We start from the raw sequence: 18,149 nt of genomic DNA, 5'->3' as shown, positions 1-18,149 counted from the left end.
AAGCACATACAAAACTTAATTCTTTTCTTGAGACAGGTGAGATGGCATGCTCAAGATCTCACATTTTTTGCTAGGCAAAAAAAAAAAAAAATTAGAAATCCAGATTCCTCCTCTAAGGAAAGTAAGAGTTGAGACATTTAGGGGTTTACTAAGTCATAATTCTTAAAATGATTGGGGGAGGGTGTAGCGGGGAATGGCCTCTGGCAATGCCAAGTTTGTTGCCTCAGAAATCCACAAACACGGGCAGCCACCATCTTTTTTCCGTTCGAGGCAGGCCAGAACTACATTTCCCAGCGACCCTCAGGCTGCTTCCGGTGCAGTGAGCCGGAGCTCTGCTTCCGGCCGTATCTTTCACGTCAGTTCGGTCCGAAGACTCCGCAGTTGAGACCGAGTTCTTGAATATGGGTTCTTTCTTGTCCCAACCACTGGAGCCCATCAAAGTCGCTGCGCCTCCTGAAGTCACCAACTCCGCCGAGCCCCTGCCCCTCGCTGCACCTGGAGCGCCGACCTCTCCAGCGGAAGCGCCTCTACTTAATAACTGCTGGAGCTGTCGCGTGCTCTCCGGGTCGGGGCTGATAGGGGCGGGCGGATATGTGTACTGGGTGGCGCGGAAGCCCATGAAGCTGGGATACGCCCCGAGTCCAGGGACTATTACGCAGATGGTCATCGGCATCAGTGAGAGTCGGGGGATCTCAGGGCCTTTGGGCAGGGGGATAGGGAGAAGTGGGCCGCAGTCACGCGGGCGGGTTGCGGGGCTGGTCACGTGGCCGAGGCACACCAAACTAGGAACAGGGGCGGGGAGAGGAAGTTCTTGGGACGGTTTTTCTTTTCTTTTTTTCTTTTTTTAAATGACAGTATTTCTTGAGAACTCTTGTTAGCTTCAATCGTTAATCCTAACGATAACTATTAGAGATAGGTATGATTATAGTAATCCCTTTTTACCGCTGAACAAACTAAGCCATAGAGAGTAAGATGTTAAAGGTCAGATAATTAGGATATGACACAGGTGGTTTTTGATCCAAGTTTATCTGTCACCAGATCCATGCTTTGTTCTCCAGATTCTGGAGAAAGCCTTCGTGAGATAAAAACTAGGGCTTTGAAGTCACGTCTTAGGTTCAGTGCAAACCCACATTCTCGGTGTACTATGGGTGGATGGCTGGCCCACAGTCCTTAGCTGTAGCAATAATGACTGATTATTATAAGTGATGTTAAGATGTCTTAGAGTAAAATGCAGTGATTTTTTTTTCCTTTTTTTTTTTTTTTTTGCTCTTTAAACCAGTTGAATGGGTAGGATTTTAGGTTTTCAGATCTCTTAGCTTTCTAATTAGATTCCCCAAATCGGTTCTCCTTAAATCCCTTTCTTGCTTGGGGAGGTAACAGATTTTTTTTTCTCTCTCTCTCTCTAAATTTTCTTTTCCTTTTCTGAATTTCACTCTTTTATAAAAAAAAAAAATGTAATGATGATGTGTCTTCTAGGAGTGTTGTGAGGATTAAATAAGATGGCATATATGAAAGCACCTAGTAAACTAAAGTGTAACATACATATGAGGTACTGTTGTTTTTTTTCCTTAGGCATAGCTTGTTGGGGTGTAATCATCCTGGCAGACCCCAAAGGGAAAGCCTTCCGTGCTGATTGAAAGTACCGCCAGTGAAGTTGGCATCTTTGTCCGTGTCCCCATGACACCAGAACAAGCATCGGACCTCCAGATGTTCTGGACAGACAAGTGGGTATTGGCAGACTTCAGTCCTGCAGATACGACAAGACTGAAAAGACAAATGTAGGTTGTTATTCTTTGGCGATGAATATTTGTGGCCTTCTTCTCAGACTCCACAGGGACCATTAAATCCCTCAGAGAAGAGAACAAGTTCTGTGTCTTATCTAGAGGAAGAAGATGTAATAAAAATGAAGACGAAATGATAAACCAAATTGGAAAACGAACCAAGTTATTATTTTAAAAAGTTCTCTTTACTTCTCCTATAATGGCATCAACACTTATTAGCAACTTAACACTGGGTTTGTATCATACAATGTGCAGAAGTACGTAAAACTTTACATGTGTACTGCTTATGATTTCTAAGGTGTTGTCAAATCAATTACCTTATGAGAGTTTCAAAGCTACTGCTGTAGGTGCTTATTTCACTGGTAAGTGAAACTTGAAAATAGTTCTAGTGATTTGCCCATGGTCATTCAGCAAGTCAGTGATATAACTAGGACTTGTTCTTGTTTAGTTCTAGTTCTTGTCTTTTAGAACTAGGATGATTTTGTGATGAAACAAAAATGAGCATACAATAAAAGACAAGTACCAAAATATTTGAGAGAAATTCACAACATTGTCATTAAGAACAAAAATCAGATTTTGTCCACAACCACTGGAATTATTCCTGTGATGAAATTGAGATGCTTTTGAGATAATGACTTAAAATTTGATAGTTCATTTCTGAGAGAAGTCTATGCTTCCCTTCTCTATAAAGTTATACATAGCTTTTTGTTCAGAGCAGAAACATAGTCAAGTTTAGTTGCTAATCACAGTGTGTTAGTTTTGAAAGATAATGTTGAGCAAGTACTTTCAAGGCTTTTACTATCATGTATGTAGAAGTGCCTAAGCTTAATGCTGGATGTCTGTATTCCCAACATTTTCTTAGGTTAAACCAAAACTACATAAATCTAACTTGTTGGTCTTGGCTTGACCTGGATAAACAGAGTAAAATTTATATATGTAATGTAGGGGAACCTGGGCCGATTAAGCGTCCTCCTTCAGCTCAGGTCATGATCTCACAGTTTGTGAGTTCGAGCCCCACATCGGGCTCTGTGCTGACAGCTCAGAGCCTGGAGCCTGCTTCGGATTCTGTGTCTCCCTGTCTCTCTGCCCCTCCCCGCTCACGCTGTATCTCTCTCTCCTTCAAAAATTAGTAAACATTTAAAAAAAAATTTTTATATATGTAATGTAATTTTAACATCTTTCTCAGAATTTGTACTAATGTGTAAGCAAATAAGAATTTTTTTTCCAAATGAACTTACCCTCTCACTAGAATATTGCCAAGGTATATTTGGTTCTTCCCAACTTGGGTCTGTTTAACTAGGTTTGAGCAAAATAATGCTCTACTATGTCTATGGGCAGTTAACTAGGAATAACACCTCTCCCCCCAAAAAAAATAGATTAGTTAAATTTAAAATGAATAGTTTTTTTTCTTTTCTTCCTTTGTTTAACTTTGGAAGTGTATTCCAAAAGTTGTTTTGAGTGGCGCCTGGGTGGCTCAGTCGGTTAAGCATCCAATTCTCCGTTTTGGTTCGGGTCAAGATCTCACAGTTGGTGGGTTTAGGCCCTGTGTCTGGCTCTGCACTAGCAGCATGGAGCCTACATGGAATTCTCTCCCCACCCCTCGCCTGCTCATGCTGTCTCTGTCTCTCTAAATAAATAAATAAACTTCAGAAACTTGCTTTGATTTCTGCCAGTGCAGTCAGAAATCCAGTTTCTTTTAGAGATGAGTCTGATCTTCAGAAAGAAAAGAGCACTTTAGTCTTACAATGCAAGGAGTACATATAGTGCCCCTATTATCATCCCTTTTGTTGGGGATGAAGTAGAGTGAGGATAAACAGACGCAAGAATAAGTGGATTATTACTCAGTAATGTAAGAACCCATATTTATGGGTTTTGGAATCTCTTTATTGCATGGAAATACGAGTTTATAAAGGCTCATAATTACTTTTGGCAGAAGAGAAAAAGTATAAATAAAGGCAATTTAAAATTAACTTAGAGTCTTCCTTGAAACACAAACCAAAATGTGAACATACATGTAATCGCTGATAATGTTCATAATGTCCAGGGTATCTATTTACCTTTACATACTGTAAACTTTGGTTGCTCAAGATAATCAAGAAATTATTACACCATCTCTTGTTCTGTGTATTGTATTGACTAGTCTGTAATCCTTTGACCAGCTAACAGTATATCAACATATGAAAGCACCCTAATGTAAATTGATCTTCAGGTTCTTGATATATTTTGGGAAGGAGAGGTGAGGGGTCTCTCTTTTTAGGCCGATTGCTATTGCTGGCAACACTGGAGTGTTCAAGTACAGATCTATCTAAAAAGCTACAGAGTTTCACCTGGCTGAGACTAGTTGCTGAGACCATGGTTTCTGGGGGGCCCTAGAGGTTAAGCATCTTGGGCATGATTTGTACTTCACCTCTACTGTCAGCATTTGCTCCTTGCTTCTTCTTATTACTGGTTTCTTAGCCTGACTGTGTCTGAATTAGGGGCCTCTTGAATGAAGCCAGTTGATTTGACAACATAAAGTAAATTGCTCCTAAATTAAATTTAAATACATGTTCAGGGCAAGCATATGTTCAAGTACTCCCTCTCCACCCCAAACCAGGCTTGGCCTCAACTGATTTATTGCCAGGACTGCATTGATCAAACTAATACTTCTCAAATCTTGGTCTAGGATAGTAAGCAATTTTGAGTTGAAAAGCCACTTTTTTTTTTTTTTTTTTTCTTTCAATGACAGATAAATCCTTGCCTTGACCCAATGATTATATAGGTGTTAGGGGCACAGAGTCAGAGGGGAAAGACTTATAATTACACATCATTCAGAAGTACCCCAAGAGCATGGGGAGAAAATCTGTCACTCTTCTAAATTCATGTCTCTTGGCCTTTGAGATATTCAGCAACTTGTCATTCAAGTAGAAGGAACATAGAGAAATAGCCCAAAGGGCAAATGTTAAATGTAGTAACGCTGCTAAAAGTCACTGCTCAGTCATGGGACTGAACTTGCATTTGCTTCAGGAATGTGGTAGACAAGATTCTTAAGATGGTCCAGATCCCTGGTGTACACACACTTTCTTCCAGTTATTCAAAGACCATTCTAGGTGCTTCTGTGAAGGAAATTTGTAGATGTAATGAAGGTCCCAGATCAGTTGATCTTAAGATCGGGAGATTATCCAGATGGGCTGATCACATGAGCCCATTAAATCTTGTTCTAGAGGTCAGAGGCAGGAGAAGTTGGAGATTAGAAGGAAGTGGAGGATTCAGTATAAGTCCCTGCAGTACTAGAAGAAAGCAAACATTCCTATGAACTACCTCTGGGGGCCATGTGGCTAGGAACTGCCAGCTGCCAGGAGCTGCTGAGAGTAATAGCTAAGCAGGAATCTGGGACCTCAGTTCTACAACTACAAAGAAATGAATGCTTCCAACAACCTGTAGGCTTAGAAGAGGGCCTTATGAGAAACAAGAACTGCAGCCCCAGCCAACACCTTGGTTTCAGCCTCATGAGACCCTAAGCAGAGAATCTAGTCATGCTGTGAGACCATGAAATAAATTTGTGCCATTTTAAGTCTCCAGGTTCCTGGCAATTTGTTACACAATAGAAAACTAATACAACGAATCAGGAATATTTTATGGTGTCACAGTCATGGTAGATGGCATGCCAGACCAATTATGCACCCCTTTTCTGGATACTCAGGAATTAGCAAGAAAAAGCCATCTGAATAGCATTTGTCTTTACAGTTACTGTCTTCACTTGTTTTTACTGGCAGTTACTGGCAGTTTACTGGCTTTTCTGGACAGTTTTTATCTTCTATTTTCTAGCAAAATTGTTCCACTGCTGAATATATATTTGAAAAAAAATTACAGCACCCTTTTGATGCGCCAAATATGCTAAGTGCTTTGTAGGAATTGTTAAATTCTCTCAGCAGCCCTGTTTTAAAGTTGAGGTAACTGAGCCCTGGAACAGAGAAGAGTTTTTCCAAAGCCTCAAGTGATGAAGCAGTAGTGGCTTGGTGAAGAGCATGATCTGGGAAGTGCAGATTCATGTTGCTATAGTCTTTCTCTTAGCATTCATTCTCAAAATGTTCAGATGTCAAAATTAGAAATTTTGAATGCTGATTTTCCATTTTTCTTGGTTATCCCTTAGTTTAACATGTATCATTTTTTTTTTTTTTTTTGGTTTCCTCTTTATAATTGAGGTTATATCACTTATCACTCTGACAAGCAATTTACATATTAATCCAGGGCAAGAAATTCATATCTCCCTTAGCAGGCTCATACCCTTCCATGACTTTACCCCAATCTCTCCTGACCATTTTCCTGAACTTAAACCCTATTTCCCAGCCACAGTAGGGCATCCTACCTACCTCTCTGAAGAAACCAACATCCCAACTTGTCCAAAATGAACTGATCTCACTCCAACCTACTTCTATTTGCTGTATCTGTTCATAGCATTTCCAATTCATCAGCGGACCAAGCTAGAAACAATAGAATTATCTATGGCTCTCTTTACTCTTATTTACCTCTGATCTGTTAGCAAGTCCTAGTTATTTTAACCCTGTAATACTCTTTCCTGTCCATTTCCATTGCTATTGTTTTGGATAAGTTATCATCATTTCTTTCTTTTTTTTTTTTTTTTTTTTTAACATTTATTAGACAGAGAGACACTGAGTATGAGCAAGGAAGGGGCAGAGAGAGGGGGAGACACAGAATGCAAAGCAGCTCCAGGCTCTGAGCTGTCAGCACAGACCCTGACGCAGGGCTCGAACTCACAAACTGTGAGATCATGATCTGAGCTGAAGTCAGACGCTCAACTGACCGAGCTACCCAGGCGCCCCCAGTTACCTTCATTTCTAGTGTAGATAGCTGTAATAGATTCTTCTATTTGCTTCAAAGAAACCCCTCTCATCTGTCCTCCACACTCTAGCCACAGTAACCTTAAAGCATGTCCCAGCTGAAAAGCTTTCAGTATCCCTGCGACATACAAGGTGATCTACAGACTCCTTGGCAGAATAGGGAATGCCCTTCACCCTCAATATCTTTCCATCCTCATCTTTCACTCCCTGACTTCTGTTCCACACACCCCATGTTCCTGCCACTCTTACTTAGCCAATTCTTCCTAAAAATGTCACTCTCCATGCCTTTGCATCTGCTGTTCCTTCAGCCTAAAAGGATATTCTTTTGTCTGCTCCATCTGGGAAAATCCCACTTGTCCTTCAAAGCCCAGCCCAAATGTCACCTCTCTGGCAAAACCTTCCCTGAAAAGTCTTGGTGTCATTACTTTCAGGGCTGGGCAACCATTACACTTTGTATGAACCTCTATCACTACACTTAACAGTTAGGTTGCTCAGTAATTATTTATGTATCTGTCCCTCCCCACTGATTGTGAACTCTTCAAAAAGAGGATTGTGCTTTTGTCATCTTCATGTTTCTGGTCCTTAGCACCAAACATGCCAGGTATCTCGTTCATGTTCAGTAAATATTGATGAATAAGAAAATTGTATTCAACCTTTTAGGTTGAACAAATTAAAAGGAAAGGAAGGGCAATTTTTGTTCTGTTAGACAACTTTACTGTATCTCAGGTATGGTCCTTGGCCCAGCAGCATGAGCATCACCTGCAAACTTATTAGAAATGTACATTCTTAGCCCCATGCCAGACCTACTACTGAGTCTGAAGCCCTGGGGGTGGAGTCCACCAATCTGTATTTTAACAAGCCATCTGGGTGATTCAAATGAACGTTTAAGCTTGAGAACTATGGATGTGTTTGAACCTGACTGACCTGTGTACAGCAGATTTCAGCTGTAATGTCATGGAAAAAAAATATGACTGAAGCCATGAGGCCTAGGTTCTTAGCTTGTAATAAGCTCTTAAGCAAGCCGCTTAAACTTTTAGAACATGTTACCTTCTGTAAAGTCAGAAGACTAGGCAATCTAAATTCCTTTTTAGCACGGAGATTCCCTCTATGTATGAAAGAGATGTATTGTCTGATGCCAGAGGATGGAGATAGTAGTGAAGAACAGGGAAAATTGAAATAGCACTCTGTGCAGTGATTGTGTGAAACTTCCTTAACATTGCTCCTACAAGTTCACTCTCTAGCATTGTGAAATGGCAACTGCTTGATACTTCACAGGAATTTCATAATCTCTTACCCCAATTAGTGCACCTGACCAACCAAACAATTCTGTAGGGGAGAACAGAGTCCTTTCTGACCCTCTTGTGATCAGATCATTCTTGGAAGCATGAAATGTGATTACCCTGTCCTGGTGTGCATAACTTCCCAGACATTCAAAATAAATATGGGAAGTCAAGAAGGTTTAGGATTGGTGGTGGTGTATGTGTGTCGGATCCCTTTCTATTTCCTAAGAACACAAATAGGAAAACCTTTCCTTCAGTTTCACTTTGCATAATAATGGTTTACTGATGTGAATTAAATTAAACACATTCTGTTATCCAGGCTGTGTCTAGAATAATAACAAACCTCAGCAAAAGAAAATATTCTATCAGTGGGTGTGCAAATCAAACCAATAAAAATTGCACATTCTGCCCTGTACCTAGAAGTATATTTCAAGTATATATATATATATATATATATATATATATATATATATATTTCAAAAGTACATAATATATAAAATAATACACATTTAATCTGAGTATATATTTTAAATAAACATTATATATAAATCATTGAAATATATTTTTATAAATATGTATTATATATCTATCCTATCATATCATATAGGCATGTGTATACATATGTCTTAAATGATGTCCACCTATATGTGAAGGTGAGTCTAACAAGTGATTTTATTACTGTAACAGCCAACTACAAAAATAGCCTTTAGGCCTACGGCCAAAAACCAGTACTGGTGAAATCCCTAAATTCTAGTGGTATTATCACCAAAAAAGTTTCAATAACTAGAAGAAATATGGCCTCATTTCCTTCAGAGGGATTTTCATTTTCAAGTATCTCAATTGCATTGAATTAAGATTCAGTCCAATATGCATTTATTAGCCTTTGTTATATACCAGACACTCTACTTGGGGTGTTAGGAATATTACAGGGCTCCTCCTAGAAGTTGGGAGTGTAGTGGGAGAGACAGATGCTTTAAAAAGTGATTATGATATAAGTAAGGTTATACACTACATACATGGGAGCAAGGCAAAGGGACATTTTAGATCTTACTAAACAAGTGCAGAAATCAAGTCTAATACCTTACCTGGAGCAAACAAGGCCCAATCACCAGTAGGACAAACTCTGGACCCCATGAGGATGAACAAAGCAGACACATGTCAAGAGAAAGGGCTACCAACGCTCATATCTAGGCAAGTCATCAAACAGAAACTCTAAGGGAGAATTCTCAGAGTTCCTTGACTTGGGGTTGCTTTAAGCAGCATGCTGTGCAGCCGTGCTTAGAACTGTGACAAGAAACTGCAAAATGCCTGTCAAAACCCTTGACAAGTGAAAGACAGGCAAACTGGGATGGGGAAGGCAGGTTTCTCTCCATCCTCACCAGTCTGTGAACACCTGTTACTGATGGAGCTAGCTGAGAGACACATTTGGCACATGTTGGCAGCACCAGTAGAATCAGCCCTTCCTCAAGATTTAGTGAAGATGTGATCCTTTTTCTGTGGCTTCTGCTGCACAAAAACCCATTTCAGTTTTCTTTGCTGTATAGTTATTAGAAGTGAGGGGGAGAGATAAGAAAACTCAAGCTGGTTTTACCATGGCTGAATATAACCATGCCAAAGATGTTGACAGCATTCTTTCTGAGGTGAGAAAAATCACACTAATGCCATTTGTGGGGAGTTTTTCAATTGGCAAACACCTTCATGAATTTATACAGTTGGCTCTACAGCAACCTGAGAGAATGGGCAAGGCATCTCACATAGTCCCCATTTTACAGATAAAGAAATGAAGGTGGATTCAGGCAGTTGAGGGACTATACAATCACGAGTAAGAAGCAGATTTGATCATGTGAGTAAAGGTCTCTGGCTTTGTTGCAGGACATTGGTTGTCAAAGAATTCAAGAAGGTGTGTCTACTTGAATTCTAACCTCCCATGTAGAAAGTAGTCAAAGCAACAGAAATTCAATTTGTCTCCCTTAGTTGAAGTACGTCAATTGTTTTTGGAAGCCTGAGATTCACAAGGACTAGAATGATGCAGGCAGAAGTTGTGCTGTTAAAGTCAGCCAGTTGGAAGTGTCTGTCCCTAAACAAGCTACCTTCTCTGAGCCTCAGCTCCCTAAAGTCATAAAATGTGGAAAGTCATACCCACCAAGTTTTATGGAGACTGAAAGTGTGGGGAATGACTTTGATATAGTAAGCAGTCAGTTATTGGTGATCATTAACATAGTTTTTTTTTTTATATGAAATTTATTGTCAAACTGGTTTCCATACAACACCCAGTACTCATTCCAAAAGGTGCCCTCCTCAATACACATTGCCCACCCCTCCCTCCCTCCCACCCCCCATCAACCCTCAGTTTGTTCTCAGTTCTAGGAATTTACCCAAGGGATATAGGAGTGCTGATGCATAGGGGCACTTGTACCCCAATGTTTATAACAGCACTTTCAACAATAGCCAAATTATGGAAAGAGCCTAAATGTCCATCAACTGATGAATGGATAAAGAAATTGTGGTTCATTAACATAGTTTTTAAAAATACAAATAATGTACCACCACTCCCCTTGCCTGCTGATTGAGGACTCAGCATCTGGACATGGGGAAGGGACTTCTCTGTTACTATTTGTGGAATTGAGTGTTTTTGGTCACATCATGTGTCACAAGCAGGAATTCTGCCCAAGAAAGCAGAAATTTTCAAAATTAAAAACCTGCACATTGCTCAAGGCATGTCTGTACTTGCTATTTGGCTCAGTTCATTCCAATTTTTTTTATTTTAAAATGTTTCATTTAGTTAGAAATGTAACCTTAAAATAAACAGCAAATGAAAAATAAAAAAAGAGAAATGACAAACTCTATCTAAAAAAAAAAAAAAAAAAAAAAAAAAGTTCTCTTCTAAGGGGGCTCCAGAGTTGGATCTACAGAAGTACCAGCTGCTAGTTTGTTTTATTATTACTTGATTTAAATATATCCATGGCTGAGGGGGAGGAGGGCAACTGACAGCAGCTTTGGCTTCCTGCAATTTCACCAAGTTGCTTGTGGGACTGACATGCTTTTCTTTGACATGAGCTCTAAATGATCCCCTAGGCTGAATCCTTTCTCCACTATTTATTGACTGTCTCAGTTCCATTTGGCAAACAAGGACGATCTTCCCTGTCCTCCGTCTATGGCTTTTTCACATAGATCAAATACGGTAAGTGGATATGTAAATCTTTGAAACTGTACATGGCAACCTACCAGTTTTACTCACTTTTCTCATTCAATAGTACTTTTCCAAAAATATGCAGTGCAATTCTTCAGAAATGGAATGGTGTTACCAGGCATTCTGAATCCAAACCTCTCCAAGCTATCCTGTTGCTGTGCAATATTAGCCATTTTTCTTTGCAACTAGTTTAGCTCTTCAAAAACACCACTGACATCAATTCTTGAATAAATGTCATTATTTATTGGAACTTGCTTTCTAAGAGATAATTTTGATTAATGAAGACTTAGAGCTTTGAATCCCTCAAATTAGAGGATGAAACATCAGGTATGCTCCTTCCTTCTCCTGTTAGTTCACATACTGTCCTATGATTCCCCTTCCTTTCCTCTGATCTTTGATGTGAAATAGGGTAGCTCTTTCCACAGGGTTGCCGTTCAGAGTCCCAGCTGTTCAGGGGCATGGCCACTTCTTCCCTTAAAAAATGGAATTAAATGAAACATCCCACCTGGGCTTGCTAAGCCACTCTATGTTCCAGGTACACTTTCATGACATTTTACCTGTGTAAGGCATATGTGATCTTGAAACCAGTTAACACAGATATCATTCCTCAAACTCAACTCTCTTCCAGGGTTAAAGTTGGCTAGGAAGCTCCAGGTGATACTCTCTCTCTGTTTAAACTTTAGTTGAAGCATCATGTTTAGTTGAGGCCTTTCTTTTGCAGTTTAGAAAACTCTACTGGTTTTTAAAAACTTTTATGAGATCTTTTATATTCAGGATTTTCTCTTACTGAATGTGACTTTTACTTATTTTCTTGAATGAAGATTATATATGTGTGATAAATATGTTACATATATTTTATGTAAGATATGTATTTTTAACTAACTCAAATAATATGCCAATATCTTACAAGTCTGTTTTGTTTTAGTAGTTATCTAGATACAGCCAATATAGATCAAAGGAGGTACAACTTAATTTTTTTTAATTTACATTCCAGTTACTTAACATACAGTGTAATTTGTTTCAGGTGTACAATATAGTGATTCAACACTTCCATACAACACCTAGTGCTCATCACTATTAGTACGCTCCTGAATCCCCATCACCTATTTAACCCATCCCCTTATTCACCTCCTCTCTGGTAACCATGAGTATGTTTTTAATAGTTAAGAGTCTGTTTCTTGTCTTGTCTCCTTCCTTTCTTTTTTTTTTCCTTTCCTTGTTTTGTTCCTTAAGTTCCACATATGACTCAAATCATATGGTATATGTCTTCCTCTGACTGACTTATTTTACTTACCATTATACTTTCATACTCCATCCACATCATTGCAAAAGGCAAGATTTCATTCTTTTCTATGGCTGAGTAATAGTCCATTGTATATATATGCCACTTCTTTATCCATTCATCAGTCAATGGACACTTAGGCTGTTTCCATAACTGGGCTATTGTACATAATGCTGCAATAAACATAGGGGATGCATGTATCCTTTGAATTAGTATTTTTGTTATCTGGGTAAATACATAGTAGTGCAATTGCTAGATTGTAGGGTAGTTATATATTTTTAACTTTTCGAAGAAACTCCATACTGCTTTCCAGAGTGGCTGCACCAGTTTGAATTTCCACCAACAGGCAAAGAGAGTTCCCCTTTCTCCCCATTTTTCACCAATACCTTTTGTTTCTTGTGTCATTAATTTTAGCTATTCTGACAGGTGTGAGGTGGTATTTCATTGTGGTTTTGATATTTCTTTCCCTGATGATCAGTGATACCGAGCATCTTTTCATGTGTCTGTTGGCTTGTATGTATTCTTTGGAAAGATGTCTATTCATGTCTTCTGCCCATTTTTAATTGGATTATTCATTTTTTGGGGGTGTTGATTTTTGTAACCCTTTATCAGATATGTCATTTGCAAATATCTTCTCCCATTCCATAAGTTGCATGTTAGTTTTATTGATTGTTTCCTTCACTGTGCATACATTTTTTTTTTATTTTTATGAAGTTCCAATGATTTATTTGTGCTTTTATTTCCCTTGCCTCAGGTGACATAAGTAGGAAGACATTCAAAGAGGTTATTGCTTGTGTTCTCCTCTAAGATTATTATGGTTTCATGTCTTATATTTAGGTCTTTAATCCATTTTGAATTTGTTTTTGTGTGTGGTGTAAGAAAGTGGTTAAGTTTCATTCTTTTTCATGTTGCTGTCCAGTTTTCCCAACACCACTTTTTGAAGAGACTGTCTTTTTCCCGTTGGATGTTATTTACTGCTTTGTTGAAGGTTAATTGACTATATACTTGTGGGTTTGTTTGTGGGTTTTCTATTCTGTTCTAACGATTTATGTGTCTATTTTTGTGCCAGTAGCATACTGTTTTGGTCACCACAGCTTTGAAATATAACTTGAAGTCCAGAATTGTGGCACCTCCAGCTTTGCTTTTTGTTTTCAAGGTCACCTTGGCTATTTGGGGTCTTTTGTGGTTCCATACACATTTTAGATTTTGTTTGTTCTACCTCTGTGAAAAATGCTGTAGGTATTTTGAGAAGGGTTGCATTAAATGTATATATTGCTTTGGGTAGTATAGACATTTTAACATTATTTGTTCTTCCAATCCATAAGCATGGAATGTCTTTCCATTTTTTGTGTCCTCTTCAATTTCTTTCATCAGTGTTTAATAGTTTTCAGAGGACAGGTCTTTCATTTCTTTGGTTAGGTTTATTCCTAGGTATTTTGTTGCTTTTGGTGCAACTGTAAATGGAATTGAATTCTTAATTTGTCTTTCTTCTGCTTCATTATTTGTGTATAGAAATGCAAGATTTCTGTATGTTGATTTTGTATCCTGTGACTTTACTGAATTTGTGTATCACTTCTAAACAAGTTTTTGGTGAAGTCTTTCAGGTTTTATATAGAGAGTATCATGTCGTCTGCAAGTAGTGAAAATTTTACTTCTTCCTTGATTATAGGATGCCCTTTATTTTTGTTGTTTTTGTCATTGTGTGATTGAGATGGCTAGGATTTCCAGTACTGTGTTAAATAGCAGTGGTAAGACTGGACATCCCTGTCTTGTTCCTGACTATGGAGGAAAAGCTCTCAGGTTTTCCCCATTGAAGATGTGATTAGCTGTGGGTTTTTTATATATGGCCTTTATTATGTTGAGATATGTTCTCTCTAAAACTACTTTGTTGAAGGTTTTTATCATGAATGGATGTTGTACTTTGTCAAATGGCTTTTCTGCATCTATTCAAATGATCAAATGGTTACTATCCTTTCTTTTATTAATGTAGTGTATCATGTTGATTGATTTGTGAATATGGAACCACACTTGCAAGCCAGGGATAAATCCCACTTGATCGTGGTGAATGATTTTTTTAATGTATTGTTGAATTCAGTTTGCTAGTATTTTTTTGAGAATTTTTGCATCCATGTTCATCAGGGATATTGGCCTGTAGTTCTCTTTTTTAGTAGAGTCTTTATCTGGATGTGATATCAGGGTGATACCGACATCATAGAATGAGTTGGGAAGTTTTCCTTCCTTTTCTATCTTTTTGGGATGTTTTAAGAATATTCTTTAAATGCTTGGTAGAATTCACCTGTGAAGCCATCTGACCCTGGACTTTTGTTTGATGGGAGTTATTTTATTACTGATTTAATATCTTTGCTGGTTATCAGTCTGTCCAAGTTTTCTATTTCTTCCTATTACAGTTTTAGTAGTTTATATGTTTCTAACAATGTATATATTTCTTCCAGTTTGTCCAATTTGTTGGCATATGGTTTTTCATAATATTCTTTTACAATTATTTGTATTTGTATGGTGTTTGTTATTTCTCCTCTCTCAGTTGTGATTTTATTTATTTGGGCCCTTACTCTTTTCTTTTTAATAAGTTTGGCTAGAAGCTTGTCAATATTATTAATCTTTCCAAAGAACCAGTTCCTGATTTCATCAATTGGTTCTATTTCTTTTTTAACTCTTCTAGGTGTAAGATTAGGTTGTTTATTTGAGAGTTTTCCTGCTTTGTAATGTAGGCCCATATTGTGATATACTTCCCTCTTAGGACCACTGTTGCTGCCTCCCAAAGGTTTTGGACCATTGTGTTTTCATTTTCATTTATTTCCATGTATTTTTTAAAAATTTCTTCTTTGATTTCCTGGTTGACCCATTCATTGTTAATAACATGTTACTTGACCCCTATGTATCTGTAGTCTTTCCAATTTTTCTTCTTGTGGTTGACTTCTAACTTCATAGTGTTGTGATCAGAAAACATGAATGGTATGACTTCAATTTTTTTTTTTTTTTTTTTTTTGCATTTGTTGAGGCCTGATTTAGTACCTAATATGTGATATATTCTGGAGAATATTCCATGTGCACTTGGAAAGAATGTGTATTCTGCTGTTTTAGGAAGGAATGTTTTAGGAAGGTCCTGAATATATCTGTTAAATCCATCTGGTCCAGCATGTCATTCAAAGCCACTGTTTATTGATGTTCAGTTTAGATGATCTATCCATTGATGTAAGTGGAGTATTAAAGTCCCCCACTATTATTGAATTGCTAGCGATTAGTTCCTTTATGTTTGTTATTGACTGTTTTATATATTTGGGTGCCTCCATGTTGGATGCATAAATATTTGCAATTGTTATATCTTCTTTTTGGATAGATTATTATTATATAGTTTCCTTCTTTATTTCTTGTTACAGTCTTTGTTTTAAAGTTGGATAGATTATTATGATATAGTTTCCTTCTGTATCTATTGTTACAGTCTTTGTTTGTTACAGTCTTTGTTTTAAAGTCTAGTTTGTCCAATATAAGTGTTGCTAATCTGGCTTTCTTGTGGCATTCATTTGCACGATAATTGTTTCTCCGCCCACCCACCACTTTCAATCTACAGATGTCTTTAGGTCTAAAATAAGTCTTTTGTTGGCAGCATATATATGAGTCTTGTTGTTTTTTTTTTTTGTTTGTTTGTTTTTTATCCATTCTGAAACCTTATGTCTTTTGATTGGAGCATTTAGTTCATTTACATTCAAGGTAATTATTGATATACATATATATTGCCATTTTATTACTTGTTTGTCATTATTTCTGGAGATTTCCTCTGATCCTTTCTTGTCTTTGTCACTTTTGGTCTTTCTTTTCCACTCAGATTTCTCTCTCTTATTTCTTGCCAGGCTGATTTAGTGGTAACAAACTCCTTTAGTTTTTGTTTGTCTGAGAAACTCTTTGTGCCTCCTTCTATCCTGAATGATAGCCTTCCTCAAGAGAGTATTCTTGGCTGCAGATTTTTCCCATTCAGAGCATTAAATTTGTCATTCCACCCTTTCTGGCCTGCAAAGATTCTGTTGAGAAATCTCCAGCTAGCCTCGTGGGTCTTCCCTTGTAAGTTAAGAACTTTGTCTTTTCTTTCTGCTTAAGATTTTTTCTTTATCATTATATTTTGCAAATTTAATAACAATATGTCTTGGTGTTGGCCTGCTTTTGTTGATTTTGATGGGAATTCTCTGTGCATCGTGGATCTGGATGTCTGTTCCCCAGATTAGGGAAGTTTTTAGCTATTATTTCCTCAAATAAATTTTCTGCCCCCTTTTTTCTCTCTTCTTCTTCTGGGACTCCTATGATATGAATCTTATTATGTTTGATGGAGTCACTGAGCTCCCCAAGTCTTTTCTCATGTTCCCCAATTCTTCTTTCTTTTTTTTTTTTTTTTTTTTTTTTTTTTTTTTCCAGCTTCATTGTATTCCACTGCTTGGTCACTAATTCATCTTTCTGGTTCTTCCAGCCTGCTGTTCATTGCATCAGGTCTGTTTCTAAGCTCATTTATTGAACTGCCCTTATGATTGTTGCTTTCAATTCTTCATCAGGCATGTTACTTATATCTGTTTCACTTATATCTCTGGCTATGGCCTTATCTTGTATTTTTAATTTGGGATAAATTCCTCTATCTTGACATTTTGTATAAGTCTCTACCTTCTTCTCAGAATTAGTGAAGCTCCTGAAAGTAATGGCTATATGAAGAAAAGGTCATGTAGTACCCTGGGCCTGGAACTTCAGAGAGTGTCTCTGGTGTGTTCTGCATGTACTCTGCTATTGTGTTTTGGCTCCTTCAGGCCAATCGTCTATAGAGGCTCTCCTTGCCTGCTATAGGCAGCGTTTGGTCCAAGGCCTGAATGTGGTGACTCTTAACAAGATGTGTTCTGGTCTACTTGTAAATTGAGACCTGACACCAACTCCACCAGAACTAGGGCTCTGCAGAACTCTTCAGGAGATGTGGTATGTGTAGAGGTTTGCACTGGTCTTCTTGGGTATGGGCCCATCACACTGGGACTGAAGCAAGCTTGACTGAGAAGAGCATTCCCAACAGAGCACAGGGATGTGGGGCTTGGCATGTGCAAGTTAGGCAGCCAGTATTGACACTGGGCTGCTTCCTGCTGGTGGCTCTGTATTTATGCTGAGGGGTAGGGGAGGGAAATGGTGCCAGCCAGCTCCTTTGCTCCTGGAGAAACATCTCTGTGAACAGTGGCCTCTCAGGGATGAGCTCCAAGAAGAACACATAATCTCCACACTGTGTGCCCCAGGCATTCTTCAAATCACTATTTCCATGTCATCTGCCCCCAGGATCAGGGAAGTGCCCTCCGGGATCTATCCCAGCCCAGCCTGCTGACCTTTAAAACTCCAGACTTTAAGCCCTGCTGGTTGCAAGAACTCATGAAACTCAGCCCCTCTCATTTTCCAAGCCAATGGCTTTGGAGAAATGGTCTCCTTTTGTATGTTCCCCTGTGTAATCTCTCTCTCTACTCCTTCACAACCAGAGCTCCTTCCCCTCCACAGCACCTGTGATCTGTTTCTCCCCTAAACCATGTCTCTGCATTTCCTACTTTCTTCGATGTGGCCTCTTCTCTCTCTTTAGTGGTGGAGTTTGCTTTTGCTCTTTCATTCTTAAGGTCAACTTCTGGGGTATTTAGGATGATTTGATAGTTATCTAGTGGTGTTTGTGAGACAAAACAAACCTAGGATCCTACTACTCCATCATGATCCTCTGATCAACCAGGAGGTACAAGTTTAGATGTCAAGACTCAG

The 18,149-nt window shown here is 38.5% G+C and overlaps 1 protein-coding gene across 1 annotated transcript; it reads left to right on the top strand.

Annotated features, from left to right (window-relative positions):
• Positions 1-330: 330 nt before the first annotated feature.
• On the top strand, positions 331-3,751 carry DMAC1 (distal membrane arm assembly component 1). Its single transcript, XM_049616723.1, has 2 exons — positions 331-675; positions 1,573-3,751. The coding sequence occupies exons 1-2, from the start codon at positions 402-404 to the stop codon at positions 1,635-1,637; spliced, it is 339 nt and encodes a 112-aa protein (XP_049472680.1). The 5' UTR covers positions 331-401; the 3' UTR covers positions 1,638-3,751.
• The last annotated feature ends 14,398 nt before the right edge of the window (positions 3,752-18,149 follow it).

Source organism: Panthera uncia, chromosome D4 (assembly GCF_023721935.1).
Source record: "Panthera uncia isolate 11264 chromosome D4, Puncia_PCG_1.0, whole genome shotgun sequence".
NCBI lineage: Eukaryota > Metazoa > Chordata > Mammalia > Carnivora > Felidae > Panthera > Panthera uncia.
The sequence above is the reverse complement of the archived record's forward strand: the minus strand, read 5'-3'. Positions and strand labels throughout refer to the sequence as shown.

Excerpts from the sequence above, each read along its gene's own strand:
- DMAC1 (XM_049616723.1), top strand. The coding sequence starts at position 402 with ATGGGTTCTTTCTTGTCCCAACCACTGGAGCCCATCAAAGTCGCTGCG. Across the intron at positions 676-1,572 it reads GCAGATGGTCATCGGCATCA|GCATAGCTTGTTGGGGTGTA; the intron begins GTGAGAGTCGGG and ends TTTTTTCCTTAG.